This window comes from Lethenteron reissneri, chromosome 49, assembly GCF_015708825.2.
Source record: "Lethenteron reissneri isolate LAM-NWPU_2019-01 chromosome 49, ASM1570882v1, whole genome shotgun sequence".
Lineage (NCBI taxonomy): Eukaryota > Metazoa > Chordata > Hyperoartia > Petromyzontiformes > Petromyzontidae > Lethenteron > Lethenteron reissneri.
Window position 1 is genome coordinate 3,757,121 of NC_083827.1, and position 15,825 is coordinate 3,772,945.

General features: G+C 49.3%; 1 protein-coding gene across 2 annotated transcripts in view; it reads right to left on the reverse strand.

Moving 5' to 3' along the window:
* The window catches only part of LOC133354832 (potassium voltage-gated channel subfamily G member 2-like), a 60,682-nt gene that overhangs the window by 16,982 nt on the left and 27,875 nt on the right, over positions 1–15,825 (reverse strand). For both annotated transcript variants that reach the window (XR_009756632.1, XM_061571984.1), the window contains exons 2-4: positions 13,596–14,989; positions 9,475–9,888; positions 3,597–3,797 (exon numbers count right to left, since the gene is read on the reverse strand). Coding sequence is in view for 1 of the 2 variants with exons in the window: in XM_061571984.1 (XP_061427968.1) it covers positions 3,597–3,797; positions 9,475–9,888; positions 13,596–13,784 (804 nt within the window). In the remaining variant the exon portion in view is untranslated. The remainder of the gene's footprint in view (positions 1–3,596; positions 3,798–9,474; positions 9,889–13,595; positions 14,990–15,825) is intronic.

Genomic DNA, 15,825 nt, shown 5'->3' on the forward strand with positions numbered 1-15,825 from the left:
CTGCTTTCTAGGTTGCATGAAATAAGTACAATCGACCAAACTTTATTGAAGAAAAACGGTGATTGCTACTTCATGTAAAAAAGTTCTTGCTTGCATTACAGTGCGGCTAATACAAGACAATTTAATATTCTTTGGGTCTTTCGGTAAAGCCGCCATGGCTTTACCAAAAGACCCAAATAATATGAATTCCTGCAGTCGCGAAAGCTTTAAGTCAAGATTTAAGACAATTTAAGTCAAAAACTCAGAGTGATTTCCCGATATAATGAGCATAGAAGCATCAGTGCTCACTTCTCAATTTTAAGCTTGAGTCAGGAGTAGACATTTCACATTCCCCATCACGGGGGCAAGACCACCTGGAGTACAACAACTGTTGATTTCCCAACAAAGTGCCGAGATTGTTCATCATATGACAGGTGAACTGATATTTCTGATTCTCAGAACCAGATTTGGCCAAATTAACCCTTTTCTGTTTAACACGTAAGCTTTCCCGACCAATATCATCCATAATAGATGTTTTTGGGTTAGATCAAGTGAATATATAGATGTGTCTTTAAAATCCGCCACCACCTGACACAGCCAACTAGTAAGGGTTGTCACGTAAACAAAACGTGCCAAATCTGGCTGCCGCCTGATGAAGCTAGTTGTAATTACTGGCGAAACGTTGTACACAGATTGTAAATGTTGTGGCTTGGCTCTCCAACACACCGGTGCGCTGTACTAGTGACGAATTAGCCACGTTCTGTTTACGTGACAACCCTTACTAGTTGGCTGTGTCGAGTGGTGGCGGGTTTTAACGACACATTTATATATTTACGCGATCTAACCCAAAAAACCTCTATGATGGATAACCCTTTCCTATTCCAATGACGTACGTCACCAATTTTTCTTCAGATTCCATTCCATACGTGTACATCATCAGAACGGAATCGTAAGAAAAAACAAAACAACTTCATCGGTACCGAGGCTCCCACAAGGCCATGCGGGAGGGCACGTGGCACAGTCTGGCTCCAGAGTGCTGCCGTGCCGCTACGGTTCTCTGCGGTGAGTGACAACGTCTTTGAAAACAACGGCGCAGCACCTCTCTCAGCAAATGTAACGCCAAGCCGCTTGGGCGTTCCGAGATGCGGCGGTGAACGGGACCCCACCCTGCGTCTTGCGGACGTCTCTGAAGGGAACGGGGCTAAGTGGCCAGTCGAATTTTGCCCTATCGACTCGGCGTGACGCGTCACAAGTTAATTTGCACGCGGACGGTAAACACTGGTTTGTCAAAATGAAAAGGCCACACCGCTGGAATGAAGTGCAAACAAAAATGATTGCAACATACCAAGTCCCTTGAAAACTAAATGTCAGATATTAGATGTGATTTACAAAAATGACTCTATTTCACCGTAATCTTAATTTGAATGCCCTTCGTAATTTCCCTTCAGGGTGATTTAATTTCACAGGTAGGCGTTTTTACGTGTCAGGTAATTTTATTCACTTTAATTGAGAGTGTGCTGTTAACGTGATAAGAGTAAACGCACACTCCGACGTGCTCATTCGCCAAACAATATTTCACTTCCATTTCCTCAGCGCTAAATTATGATTACGCAACACATACAAGAGCTAAAGGTGCAGAGCTGCAATTGGTTACTCAAGCCCACTGCTGGCAGGAAGGGCCTCCAGGAAAGAGATTAGCTGTGGTTGGCTACGTACGGTGCAAAAGGCCGCCCCTGTGCCGAGATGTTAACGACCTCGTCTGGTATACAGGAGGTCGTGGGTTCGATCCCGGCCCTGATGCCGGCTGTATATTTGGAGTTTGCGTGTCTCTCTCTCATCATCACCATGGTGGCTAGGAGATGTTAACTCCCTCGCCTGGTATACAGGAGGTCGTGGGTTCGATCCCGACCCTAACGCCTGCTGTACATTTGGAGTTTGGGTGTCTCTCTCATCATCATCATCATCACGGTGGCTAGGAGATGTTAACCCCCTCGCCTGGTATACAGGAGGTCGTGGGTTCGATCCTGACCCCAACACCTGTATATTTGGAGTTTGCGTGTCTCTCTCTCATCATCACCATGGTGGCTAGGAGATGTTAACCCCCTCGCCTGGTATACAGGAGGTCGTGGGTTGGATCCTGACCCCAACACCTGTATATTTGGAGTTTGCGTGTCTCTCTCTCCCGGTGGTCGCGCGGATTTTTCTCCGGGTCCTCTGGTTTTTCCATCCACACGCGTTAAGAGTATTTGGCTGCGATACGTTTGCACGTGATAAGCCATGCAATGAGCTATCATTTGCGGCCAGCTTGTTTCTAAAAAAGATCTGCATAGCTCAATGGGCCTTATCTGGTAAAAAAGAAATTCACTTCACATATTTGGCCTGCTCTTCCACGCTGGTCAGACGTATTCGAAGAGGTGGGAGTATTGACACTGTAGTAATAATAAAACAGTATTCGCTGGAGAAGATAAAGATCAAGACCATCCCAGGTGGTGGCCTGGTGCCCCATTCGCCCCAAGCTCTGCGGTCCTTATTGTATGAAAGTGTTATCAGCCATTTCATGAATGTTTACACGTGGGATCAAACCAGAGCACCCGGAGAAAACCCACAGGTGCGAGGGGGAAACACTCTATCCCATACAGACGAAATAGGTGGAATCCACATCTTTTGCTGAGCCGCCTTCTCTTGGTGAGCCAGAATAAGGGCTCCTCCTCAATGCACACTCTAACGGGAGTTTCCCAAACATTTGTGTGGTGATCCACCAACCTCCTCACCGCTTGCTGCTTCCACAGTGCCGGATCACTGGCCACAAGCAATAGACATCACCGCCGCCCCAAAATTGCTGTCGGACAACATGTATATTATCCCTTTCCCATTCCAATGACATACATGTACGTCATCAGTTTTTCTTTCGATTCCGTTCCGATAACTTTATCGGTACGTCTTCGGATGCGAAGACTTACCGTCCCGGGGGTGCCACGGTGGCGAGATGTTAACGACCTCGCCTGGTACGCAGGAGGTCGTGGGTTCGATCCCGATCCCAACCCTGACCCTGACACATGAATTTTTGGAGTTTGCAAGTTCTCTCTCTCTCTTTCCCCGTGGTCACGTGGATTTTTCTCCCGGTCCTCCGATTTTTCCCTCTACATTTATAAACATGCGCTTAAGAGTATTTGTCTGCTGCACAATTCCACGTGAGCTGTCGTTTGTGATAGCCTGGCCTTACCTGGTAAGACAAACAAAAGAGAGCTTAACAATGATAACACTGCCAGAACTTGGCAGGACAGAGGCTCTGCCCGGGGTTAAACGAGGTGTGCTCGTTAGTTTTTTCGGTAAAGTCACGTAGGTAAAAAATGAAATTAAAATTAATTATTCTTATTTTATTCTTATTAATTTTATTAATTTTTATTTCTTTTTTTACCTACGTGACTTCACGGAAAAAACTACGAGTATGGACCCTTGCAGTCACGAAAGCTTAAAATCTATAATTATTTATTTCTATTTATTATTTTTCACCTACGTGACTTTACCGACAGGACCAAAGAGTATGGACCCTTGCAGTCACGAAAGCTTCAAATCTAGAATGAAACGAGGCGAGCGGGGGGGGCCTCTGCCGTCACCTTGTCCTCCTCGGCCCGCAGGTCGGGCATGGTGCTGATGCAGAGGCTGACGGCCGTGATGGCCACGAAGACCACCGAGAGGAAGGCGAAGATCTTCCCGGGGAGGCCCGAGCTGGGGTCCTCCACCATGTCGCGTAGGCGGCTCATGAGCCAGCTCAAGCGCCTGGCCGCCCGCGTCCTCGCTGGGCCGCCGCTGTCGTCCTGCGAGGGGGTGTCGCCGCGGAGAAACGAAAAGCAGCGACGACACAAACAACGTCACGCGGGTTTGCCCATCTGTCACGAACGATGATGCGTCAGCGAAGGTACGTTTGAAACGAAAAGTTATAATGCGAACCGATGTTTTTTTTACCTAAGCGGCAATCGGGAGCTTAAGCAGCATGGGGGCAGAGGGGTGCCGGCAAAGGCGTAGCTAGGATATTTTGCGCCCGGGGACGAACTATAAAATTGGTGCCCCCCCCCCCCCTTTTAATCACATACCAAAATGTAATTACATGACATGTAGGCTGTGTGTGGCGGGATATAAACTTTTAGGTTGAGGTGTAGATTTGTGCAGTAGTTTCAGGCTGCCGCGCCCGCCGCAATAAGTTATAATGTAACGTCGTAAGCCTCATTTTGGCGCCCCTTTACCTTGGCGCCCGGGGACATATGTACCCCCCTGCCCCCCCCACCCCCTAGCTACGCCTCTGGGTGCCGGGCCCCCCTCTGGTGGCCAAAGCTACGAGTTGGGGCCCCCTTGACAACCACCATGCACCATGTTTACAACAACAACAACAGCGTGAAATAACACGAAACATATTTTTGGGACGACGGAGCGCCCCGACGTCGTTAAATGTTCGCGACCGTGAACGTCGCGATGACGACGAGATGAAGCAAGAGGAGCAGCGATATATAAATGGCCTTTGGTGCGGCTGTGCGAAGACACAAATCAAATATTGGGGCCCCAGCTGACCAATTGCCGCACCCCATGAGCTGACACCACTGGCGGCAAAAGATACATCGATGGGAGAATGGTAGGGTGGTGGTCGTCAACGTCTTTGGTATGTATGTATGTACGTGTGTGTGTATGTACGTGTGTATGTATGCACGTGTGTATGTATGTACGTGTGTAAGTATGTACATATTTGAGGAGCAGCAGTGTAGCGGTTAGCGCGCTGCGCTATGAAGCCGGCGATCCGGGTTAGATTCCCACTCACGGCCAACATTAGTGACGATTATCTGAACTGGTCCGGGACCTCCCCTAGGTAGACTCAGCCTCAAATGAGTACCTGGTGCGGTGTGTAAACATCGCCAGTGGGGAGACAAAGGCAGCCGGGCGTGGTGTTGGCCACAAACCCCCTCGTGTACCGTTCCGGCCTTCATAGGTGCTCGCTAACAGCACTTGCCCCTACAGTCTGTTAAGGCTAACGGGGAATCTTTGCCTTTTTTGTGTGTATGTACGTATGTATGTCGAACTTCTTTCGCACCGTACGTAGCCAATCGTGCTAACTGGAGAAGCTGGGAGTAGTACCCCCCCCCCCCCAGTCAAGACGACTGGGCCACGTGCGTAACCCCCACAACGCACAGAGAGGTCACCTGTCCACGCCTCCAGTCACTGCGGTGTTGGTGAGGCATCTGCTTCACATTGCGTGCAGGATGGGACGTATGACTCCTGTTGGGGCGGCGTTTGGTTCACGTTTTGCGCATCAGCGTGCTGCGCAAAACTAGTTACGACTGGCCAAGACTAATTAGAGAATCTATCGAACATAATACAGGTTTTGTTTGGGGTTAGATCGCGTAAATATATAAATGTGTCGTTAAACCCGCCACCACCCGACACAACCAATTCGGAAGGTTACATTGTAAATGCTGTGGCTTGGCTCTCCAACACACCGGTGCGCTGTACTGGTAACGAATTGGCACGTTCTGTTTACGTGACAAACCTTACTAATTGGCCGTGCCGGGTGGTGGCGGGTTTAATGACGCATTTATATCTTGATTTGAAGCTTCAGTCTAGATTTGAAGTTTTCGTGACTGCAAGGATCCATACTCTTGGTTCTTTCGGTAAAGTCACGTAGGTGAAGAAAAGAAAAAAAGAAAGAGGGGAAAATTAATTAAGTAATTAATTAATTACTTAAATCACGACGTTTCGATTGCAACACAAGCAATCATCATCAGGTGTGACAACCACAGCAATAATTTTTACTGAAGTGGGAGAGAATCCGGAGTCAAGGGGTTTATACTGGGCACCAAAGAGTATGGACACATTCGTATATTAACCCAAAACACCTGTATCATGGAAGAAAAGTCTCCTGCACGGTATCCATGCCGCTGCCTGCCCGACCTCTCCCCCCGCACCTCTCCCCCTCCATGAGGGCTCTGAGCGGTGAGGGTGGAACGACGAAACGTGCATTTAGAATATTTGGCCGCTATATATTTCCACGCGATGATGAGCCACTTCGTTGAGCTATACATTGTGGCCAGGTCGCTTCTGACAACAACAACTAAATTGTATCTCAGTGGGCCTTACCTGGTAAAGTAAAAATAAATTTCGATTTAAAGCTTTCGTGACTGCAGGGATTCATCTTCTTGGTTCTTTCGGTAAAGTCACGTAGAAGGGAAATAATAAAATAATAAAAATTTAAATAAATGAAACATAATAAAATAATAATGCTCACGACGTTTCGGCCACAACGCAAGCAGCCGTCCTCAGGTGTTCTTCACCTGAGGTGTTCTTCACCTGAGGACGGCTGCTTGCGTTGTGGCCGAAACGTCGTGAGAATTATTTTATTATGCTTTATTTTTATTATTTTATTATTTCCCTTCTACGTGACTTTACCGAAAGAACCAAGAAGATGAAAGTAAAAATAGTTTAGATTTTTGTTTCGTATTTGTTAGTAAATGTGAAACTCCACCACTGGCCCGCACGTGTGGACGGGGCGCGTGAGCAGTGTGTGACGATTACTTGAACGAGTCCGTGTACTCCCCTAGGTCGACTCATCCTCAAATGAGTAACCTGGTGTGGTATATGTCATTGTTGCAGCTCGGGAGACAAAGTTGGCCGGGCGTGGTACTGGCCACCCACCCTCTCGTACTGTAGGTGATCGCCCAGACTGGAAATCTGTGAAAAAAGCTTCATAGCTCATCGGATTCCTCCTGCAGTTTAAATAAAGATTCTGATTCTGGCTTGCCCGACACGAGTGTTCAGTCTTGATTTGAAGCTTTCGTGACTGCAGGAATCCATACTCTTTGGTTCTCTCGGTAAAGTCACGTAGGTAGAAAATAAAATTAATCACGACGTTTCAGGTGCAACACAAGCATCCGTCATGCTTTCCCATCTGATGACGGACGCTTGCGTTGCGCCCAAAACGTCGTGATTTATTTTATTTAATACCTACGTGACTTTACCGAGAGAACCAAAGAGTAAGTGTGTTCAGGCTACACGAGATATCTTTGCCTTCCAGGAGGAAAACGACAAACGCTGAATATATTGTTTTTCTTATGTCGTATTCACTTGCACGGTTCTCCGTACAGTCACGTGATTCTTGCATTAATACATTAATAGATCTGTGGGCCGTTGGGTTCACGCGTTAAACCATTCTGCATGCGCGTCGGGGATGTAGCGCATTAAAGATATTAAATGCCGATGCTGATTATGATTACGGTGACCACATTTGGACAACACTCCAGATTTGGGAAAGCAATGTTGTTGGGGTTGTTTTTGCACTCTAAAAGATTAAGGATTAGGCTTTTTTTTTTTCGCTTCGTCTAAAGCAGGGGTCGGCAACTAAAATAACAAGAAGAGCCATTTCTTTCCAATTCGGTACAAAATTCAGTATTTCAAGAGCCGCAATGCATCTGAGTACATACTGTACATACGTACTCATCGTCAAGAAGCAGCCCGTAAAGAGCCGCATGCGGCTCCGGAGCCGTAGGTTGCCGACCCCTGGTCTAAAGCAACCGGCCGGTTGGCTCAACGGTAGAGCGAGCGGCTCTCACTGGGAAGGTTGCGAGTTCACATTCTGGTTGAGCATAGGGGACGGAGGGAGGGAGGAAAGAGGAGAGGGGGGGTGAGGGTGAGTGGTGAGGGAGAGGGGTGAGTGGTGAGGGTGAGTGGTGAGGGTGAGTGGTGAGGGCTCTGGGTGAGTGGTGAGGGTGAGTGGTGAGCGTGAGTGGTGAGTAGTGAGTGGTGAGGGTGAGTAGTGAAGATGATTGGTGAGTGGTGAGGGAGAGGGGTGAGTGGTGAGGGTGAGTGGTGAGGGAGAGGAGTGAGTGGTGAGTGGTGAGCGTGAGTGGTGAGGGCTCTGGGTGGTGAGAGTGAGTGGTGAGGGTGAGTGGTGAGGGTGAGTGGTGAGCGTGAGTGGTGAGTAGCGAGTGGTGAGGGTGAGTGGTGAGGGTGAGTGGTGAGAGTGAGTGGTGAGTAGTGAAGATGATTGGTGAGGGTGAGTGGTGAGCGGTGAGGGAGAGGGGTGAGTGGTGAGGGTGAGTGGTGAGGGTGAGTGGTGAGGGAGAGGGGTGAGTGGTGAGCGTGAGTGGTGAGGGTGAGTGGTGAGTAGTGAGCGTGAGTGGTGAGGGAGAAGGGTGAGGGTGAGTGGTGAGGGAGAGTGGTGAGTGGTGAGGGTGAGTGATGAGGGAGAGGGGTGAGTGGTGAGGGTGAGTGGTGAGGATGAGTGGTGAGGGCTCTGGGTGAGTGGTGAGGGTGAGCGTGAGTGGTGAGAGTGAGTGGTGAGTGGTCAGGGTGAGGTGAGTGGTGAGCGTGAGTGGTGAGTAGTGAGTGGTGAGGGTGAGTGGTGAGGGTGAGTGGTGAGGGTGAGTGGTGAGTAGTGAAGATGATTGGTGAGGGTGAGTGGTGAGCGTGAGTGGTGAGGGAGCGGGGTGAGTGGTGGGGGTGAGTGGTGAGGGAGAGGGGTGAGTGGTGAGCGTGAGTGGTGAGGGTGAGTGGTGAGTAGTGAGCGTGAGTGGTGAGGGAGAGGGGTGAGTGGTGAATGGTGAGGGTGAGTGATGAGGGGTCTGTGGTGAGTGTGAGTGGTGAGGTGGTGAGTGGTGAGGTGGTGAGTGTGAAAACGATATCGACTTAAGCCAAGAGTGGTTGTAGCGCAGGGGAAGTTGACTCCAGCAACTAGGGACGCGGAATCCCCACCGTTGGCTCGGGGCTGGAGACAAGCAATGAGCACTGCCTGAATGCTCGTTGGAGCAGGAAATCACTTTTGACGTTTAACTTATTTTTCCTTAAATAAACTAAAACAGTGAACTACTTTTTTTTGCAGGCAAGGCCCACTGAGCAATGCTCTTTATCGGAAGCGAACCGGCCACGAAAGAAAGCTCAACGAAGTGTGGAAATTTGTAGCAGCCAAATACTCTGAACGCGCACGATGTTCATTCTAAACACGGAAGGGAAAAACCGGAGGACCCGGAGAAAAAGAAATCCACGCGACCACGGGGAGAGAGAGAGAGACACGCAAACTCCAAATTCACAGGCACTGTCAGGGTCGGAGTCGAATCCACGACCTCCTGCATACCCGGCGAGGTAGTTAACATCTCACCACTTGAAGCCCAATGCACCCACGGGGAATTTTTTTTGCGTTTGCACCACGATGCCTACATTGCTGCTTCCAGTGACGAGTTTCCCTCCCGTGGCCTCCCGCGACTTCCAGGGTCCAGCCTGGGTGCCCCGACCTCTCCCAATCTTGTGCGGCGGTGGGGGAACGGTCGCCCGCCCCCCATCCTCGCGGCAAACTCTCCCAAGATCCTCCCTAGCGGTGGCCCTCCGGTCAACGGTGGCGCGAGTGAGCAACTGCAGGGCTGCGCCTTTACCCGCCCCTCGTCCCCGGCGGAGTTGCGGCCGGCCACGGTCAACTTGGCCTGCCGCGGCCGGCTACGTCGCCGCGTCCGCCAAACTCACCATCTCGTCGAACTTGTCCGCCCCTTGCTGGCCCTGCTCCGTCTCCATCTCCTCGAGGTGCCTCATGGCCTCCGCCTCCTCCTCCTGCTTCTGGTAGAGGCGGCGGCGGCAGCACCACTCGAGGCGCGCCTCGTCCACGCCCCAGTAGGCGAGCTCCTCGCGGAAGGCGAGGGCGCAGGTGCCCCGCGACACGCGCAGCTTGCCGGCGCGCAGGCACGCGGCGATGGCGCCGAACGCGGCCGGGTGGCGGTCGAAGAAGAACTCGTTGCAGGCGACGTCGTAGTCGTCGCACAGCGCCATCAGGTCGTCGTGGCTGCTGCAGGAGCGCAGTCGCCCCAGGCGCTCCGAGGGGCAGCCCTCGTCCAGCGTCGTCCACGGCATGGAGAACCGCAGGCCGCCCACGTTGATGATCACCTTCGGCGGCGGGGAAAGGCCGTCGCCATAGAGGGTTATCGCACGGTCGTCGTCGTTTGTTTGTTTGTTGGTGCTAGTTAGGCAGGAGAGGCTCGAGGCCGCTTTGTGTTTTTTAGTTTGTTTTCCTTCTCCTCCACGTACCTCCAATTAGGACGGTTGGCTATGTACGGTGCGAAAGAAGTTCAACATACATGCGTTCATGCTCGCAGCGGCGGCTTTTGGCTAGCCCCCGAACAAAGGCGGTGGTCACCGCATCGCGCGGCGCTTTCAGGTGCGCTTCTACGGCCGTCTGGAACGCTCTTCCGATATGAGGAAGCCACTGGAGCTATGGACGTTTAAATCGTCTATATTGACAAACTCATTTATTTAGAGCTGCTGTTTTGTGTTTCGTTTGTTTCCCTTCCCCCGCACCTCTGATTGGCACAGTTGGCTACGTACGGCGTGAAAGAAGTTCAGCTTGCATCCAGTACATACGTACTCAATGAGATGGCTGTACATTCCCCATTGAACTTGATGCGTTTGTTGTTGTTAAGCCGAGTCGGGAATTGGCCCTGGCCTGATCGCAGTGAGATTTGCTGTTGTTATTATTGTTGCGGTTGTGAACCCAGAAAAGCCTCACTGGATCTCAAGATTATTTGGGATTAGAATCCTGCCAAGTTGTTTTTTTTTTGCAGTCGGGGGTTATGTTGCTGCTAATCCCGAATGAGTCTTTTGCAGGTAATTTGTCGGCACGGGGATGTGTTTCGCCCACACGAGCTACGTTGTTGTTATCTGTGGGATATTCATATTGCTTTTCGACGTCATTGAAGTTGCAATGCTTAGCTATGGGAGGAAAACGGAGAACTCGGAAGAAACCCATGCATAACAGGGGGAGAACATGAAACACTCCACACAGTTTAAGGCTTTCGCGACCAATATTATCCACGAGAGTTGTTTTTCTTGGGTTCGAACGCATAAATATAAACTCCGCAGGGCAATGCGCCCTTGCGGGCAATCCAATCTAGGAGCTTCTTGCTAAACTTTGTTTTATTTCACCATGTAAGGTCAACTGAGCTCGATATTTTTTTTTTACAGAAGCTACCTGGATTAACCTCTGCCTCCACCCTGCCCATCAATACCTTCGTTGAGCGCTGGTAGTGCTGGGATAATGACAATTAAATATAAACGACACTTCTCAGCTGCACCAAAATGCCTGTTGGACTTCCCCCGCACTTCCAAATGTCACGGTTGGCTTACGCACGGTGTGCGAAAGCAGTTTAACGTAGAACACACATACAACATACGTACATCATACATGTAACATAATACAAAGTACATTCATACAACATACATAGAACATAATAAAACATACATTCATACAACACACATACAACACACATTCAAAATGCATACAACATAGATACATTCACACATATATACAACATACATACATCATACATGTAACATAATACAAAGTACATTCATACAACATACATAGAACATAATAAAACATACATTCATACAACATACATACAACATACATTCAAAATGCATACAACATAGATACATTCACATATATATACAACATACATACATCATACATGTAACATAATACAAAGTACATTCATACAACATACATAGAACATAATAAAACATACATTCATACAACATACATACAACATACATTCAAAATGCATACAACATAGATACATTCACACATATATACAACATACGTACATCATACATGTAACATAATACAAAGTACATTCATACAACATACATAGAACATAATAAAACATACATTCATACAACATACATACAACACACATTCAAAATGCATACAACATAGATACATTCACACATATATACAACATACATACATCATACATGTAACATAATACAAAGTACATTCATACAACATACATAGAACATAATAAAACATACATTCATACAACATACATACAACACACATTCAAAATGCATACAACATAGATACATTCACACATATATACAACATACATACATCATACATGTAACATAATACAAAGTACATTCATACAACATACATAGAACATAATAAAACATACATTCATACAACATACATACAACACACATTCAAAATGCATACAACATAGATACATTCACACATATATACAACATACGTACATCATACATGTAACATAATACAAAGTACATTCATACAACATACATAGAACATAATAAAACATACATTCATACAACATACATACAACACACATTCAAAATGCATACAACATAGATACATTCACACATATATACAACATACATACATCATACATGTAACATAATACAAAGTACATTCATACAACATACATAGAACATAATAAAACATACATTCATACAACATACATACAACATACATTCAAAATGCATACAACATAGATACATTCACACATATATACAACATACATACATCATACATGTAACATAATACAAAGTACATTCATACAACATACATAGAACATAATAAAACATACATTCATACAACATACATACAACATACATTCATACAACATACATACAACATACAGTCATACAACACGCATGCATCTTCAACATTCAAAGGGCAGACCCTAGTGGTATCCAGTGATGGATCCAAGGGGGGAGATGGATGAGAGAAATTGCGCCCCCCCCCACACCACCAGCGCCCTTTACCCCCTCCGAGACCTGCCAAATGTTTATCAGAGAGGAAAAAAAATCAAACGTCAGACGTTTTTATTTACCTCCTCATGCAGGAAGTAAATTAAGCCGGTTCGCTTCTGATAATGAGCATAGCGGTGACTTCGGGACGTCCCCTTCCGCCTTGGGGCGTTTCTACGGGAAGATCTGCCCACGATTGGGGGCACGGTGTCCATCAAGTATGCAGTTGGTGCCAAGCGAAGGGGTCAAGGCGCAGCCCTGCAATTGCTAGCTCGCGCCACTGCTGGCAGAAGGGCCTCCACTAGAGGGAGCTCTAGAGGGTGTGTGACCTACTATTCCGTGCAGGCCAGATGTCTTACTAAACTATTTTTTTTTATTTTACCAGGTAAGGCCCACTTGAGCCATGTCGCTGTTTTTCAGAAGCGACCTGGCTATCACAAATGGAAGCTCAACGACGAATTGGCTTATCGTCACGTGGAGGGAAGAACCGGAGAAAAGCCACGTGACCACGGGAAAAACACGCAAACTCAAAATATACAGCAGGCATCAGGGTGGGGATCGAACCCACGACCTCCTATACACCAGGCGAGGGAGTTAACATCTCGCCACCGTGGCACCACCTTCGACACCGTGGCGTCTCGGGAGCCGTGGGAGTACCCACTCTTTACCCCGTCACGTGTCAACCTGCCAGTGGTGCAACCCAGCTCTAACGCTGCTGCGTGGACAGAGGTGGGCGGCCGTGGAACGATCTAAGAAACTTGCTTCTGCTATTTTCAAACAGCCGCACCGGGAGGTGGAATCGAACCGTCGCCATCCAGGTCGCAAGCTCGGTGTGCGAACCGTTACACCACTACTCGGGCAGTTACCTTTTCCAAATAAAAACCAAGTTTATCAGCCCTTTCTGTCAATCCACTGCTGGTTTAAGCCCCCCCCCTCCCCATCTCAAGTCATCGTGGCTGCTCTGACCATACTTCACCACGCTGGTCCGCGTGGGTTGGTGACGCTTGCGGAACGAAAACAAACAAATAAATATCGGAGGACCCGCTCACCTGCCGGGGTGGTCCGGACTGCTGGCGCAAGGGAGCCTCTCCGGTCCGCAGCTGGCGGCCCATGCGGTAGTGCAGCCCCTTGGCAGGCGGCTCCTCCACCGGCCCCAGCTGGCGGATGATCGCCGGCACAGCCGTGAAGCTGCCCACGTCGCTCAGGTCCGGCTCATTGCTGTTCGTCAGGATCGGCATCTTGCCTCGCCGACGGCCGGGTGGCCGACGAGTCGGTCAACCGGCTGGACTTAAAAAAAAAAATTCTACGTTGCCGCGAGGCTTTGAGTCATTGAACCGTTTGGAGAAAGAAAAAAAAAACACCTGCTCTCCGTTGGGAGTATGACCCTGAAAGTTTGTTCCGTTGCTTGTCACCCCAATGCAATTGTGCCTTGCCTCGTGTGGTGACTTGGTCCTGCCATCGGAATGTGGAATTCCGTTCACTCCTTAAATTGCTTATGATTTTATGTTATAATGCACCCAAAAATATTGCCACCGATCACCAGACAGTCAAAAAAGCTAACAGTAGTGGAACTCGTTGGGTTGATAGGCCCCTATGCTCGCGACGCGTCCGACGACTCACCAAGCCGACGGCCGGCATGGACGGCCGCGACGCGCGAGGTCACCGTGCCACTTGTTGACCAAACTGGTGTGGGGGGGAGGAGGAGGTTGGTCGGTGCGCCCCTTCATTGTCGTTGAGAAGCGCATGGGGGGGGGGGGGGTGGAGCGGTCCAACTACGTCCCACGAGATCAACGCGAACCGCGATCGACCGGCAGCCCGCCCCAAAAACGACCGTCTAGCGAGCGAGTTTTACGAGGGACGTTACAGGGGACTGCGACACGCCAGATCGATCCGGCCGCAGCGAGACAACGCAAATAACTCGTTATCGGCGGAGCGGGATCGAAGGCGCCTGCATGTAGCGTACCGTCCGTCGGACGATCTTGCCAGGGTCATGCGTCTTTTTCGCTCACGTGCACACACGCGCACGCACGTGAACGCGCGCACACGCGCGTGTGTTCGAAGGCACGCGCGCACGCACGCACGCATGCGCGCTCCTCAACGCACGAACGACCGCAATCTGCCTCTGTTCCCCGTGACCGCCGACAAGTCGAAGCCGTTCACCCTGACGCTAAGTCGCTGGAATGCGGCGGGGGGCATCTTCCAGACGTCCGCCGCGTACCGACTTGGGCCGCCGACCGCCACTCCCCCGTCTCCTCGCGGCAGCGGAGAGCGCGGCACGCCGTAGCGCCTCCGGCGCGAGGCGCTCTATCAGTCCGTGCGTGTGTCCATCCGTGCGTTCGTGCGTGCGTCCATCGGCCACGGGCGGCTCGTCTTGAGCCTTCCGTCGAAACCGGACGGTCGCAGGCGCTAATATCCTCGGGGAGGCATCACCCCCGTTCCAGGCCTGGGCAATCGTAGGATTGGTTCGGGAGAGGGGGGCAGAGGAATTGGAATGGAGACGACAACAGCAACAACAAATCCCATTAGCACGGTTGGCTGCATATGGTGCGAAAGAAGTTCAACATACATGCACACATACAGTGAGGTAAAAAAGTATTTGATCCCCTGCTGATTTTGTACGTTTGCCCACTGACAAAGAAATGATCAGTCTATAATTTTAATGGTAGGTTTATTTGAACAGTGAGAGACAGAATAACAACAACAAAATCGAGAAAAACTCATGTCAAAAATGGTATAAATTGATTTGCATTTTAATGAGGGAAATAAGTAGTTGACCCCCTCTCAATCAGAAAGATTTCTGGCTCCCAGGTGTCTTTTATACAGGTAACGAGCTGAGATTAGGAGCACACTCTTTAAGGGAGTGCTCCTAATCTCAGCTTGTTACCTGTATAAAATACACCTGTTCACAGAAGCAATCACTCAATCAGATTCCAAACTCTCCACCATGGCCAAGACCAAAGAGCTCTCCAAGGATGTGAGGGACAAGATTGTAGACCTACACAAGGCTGGAATGGGCTATAAGACCATCGCCAAGCAGCTTGGTGAGAAGGTGACAACAGTTGGTGCGATTATTCGCAAATGGAAGAAAAAAACTGTCAATCTCCCTCGGCCTGGGATACCATGCAAGATCTCACCTCGTGGAGTTGCAATGATCATGAGAAAGGTGAGGAATCAGCCCAGAACTACACGGGAGGATCTTGTCAATGATCCCAAGTCAGCTGGGACCATAGTCACCAAGAAAACAGTTGGTAACACACTACGCCGTGAAGGACTGAAATC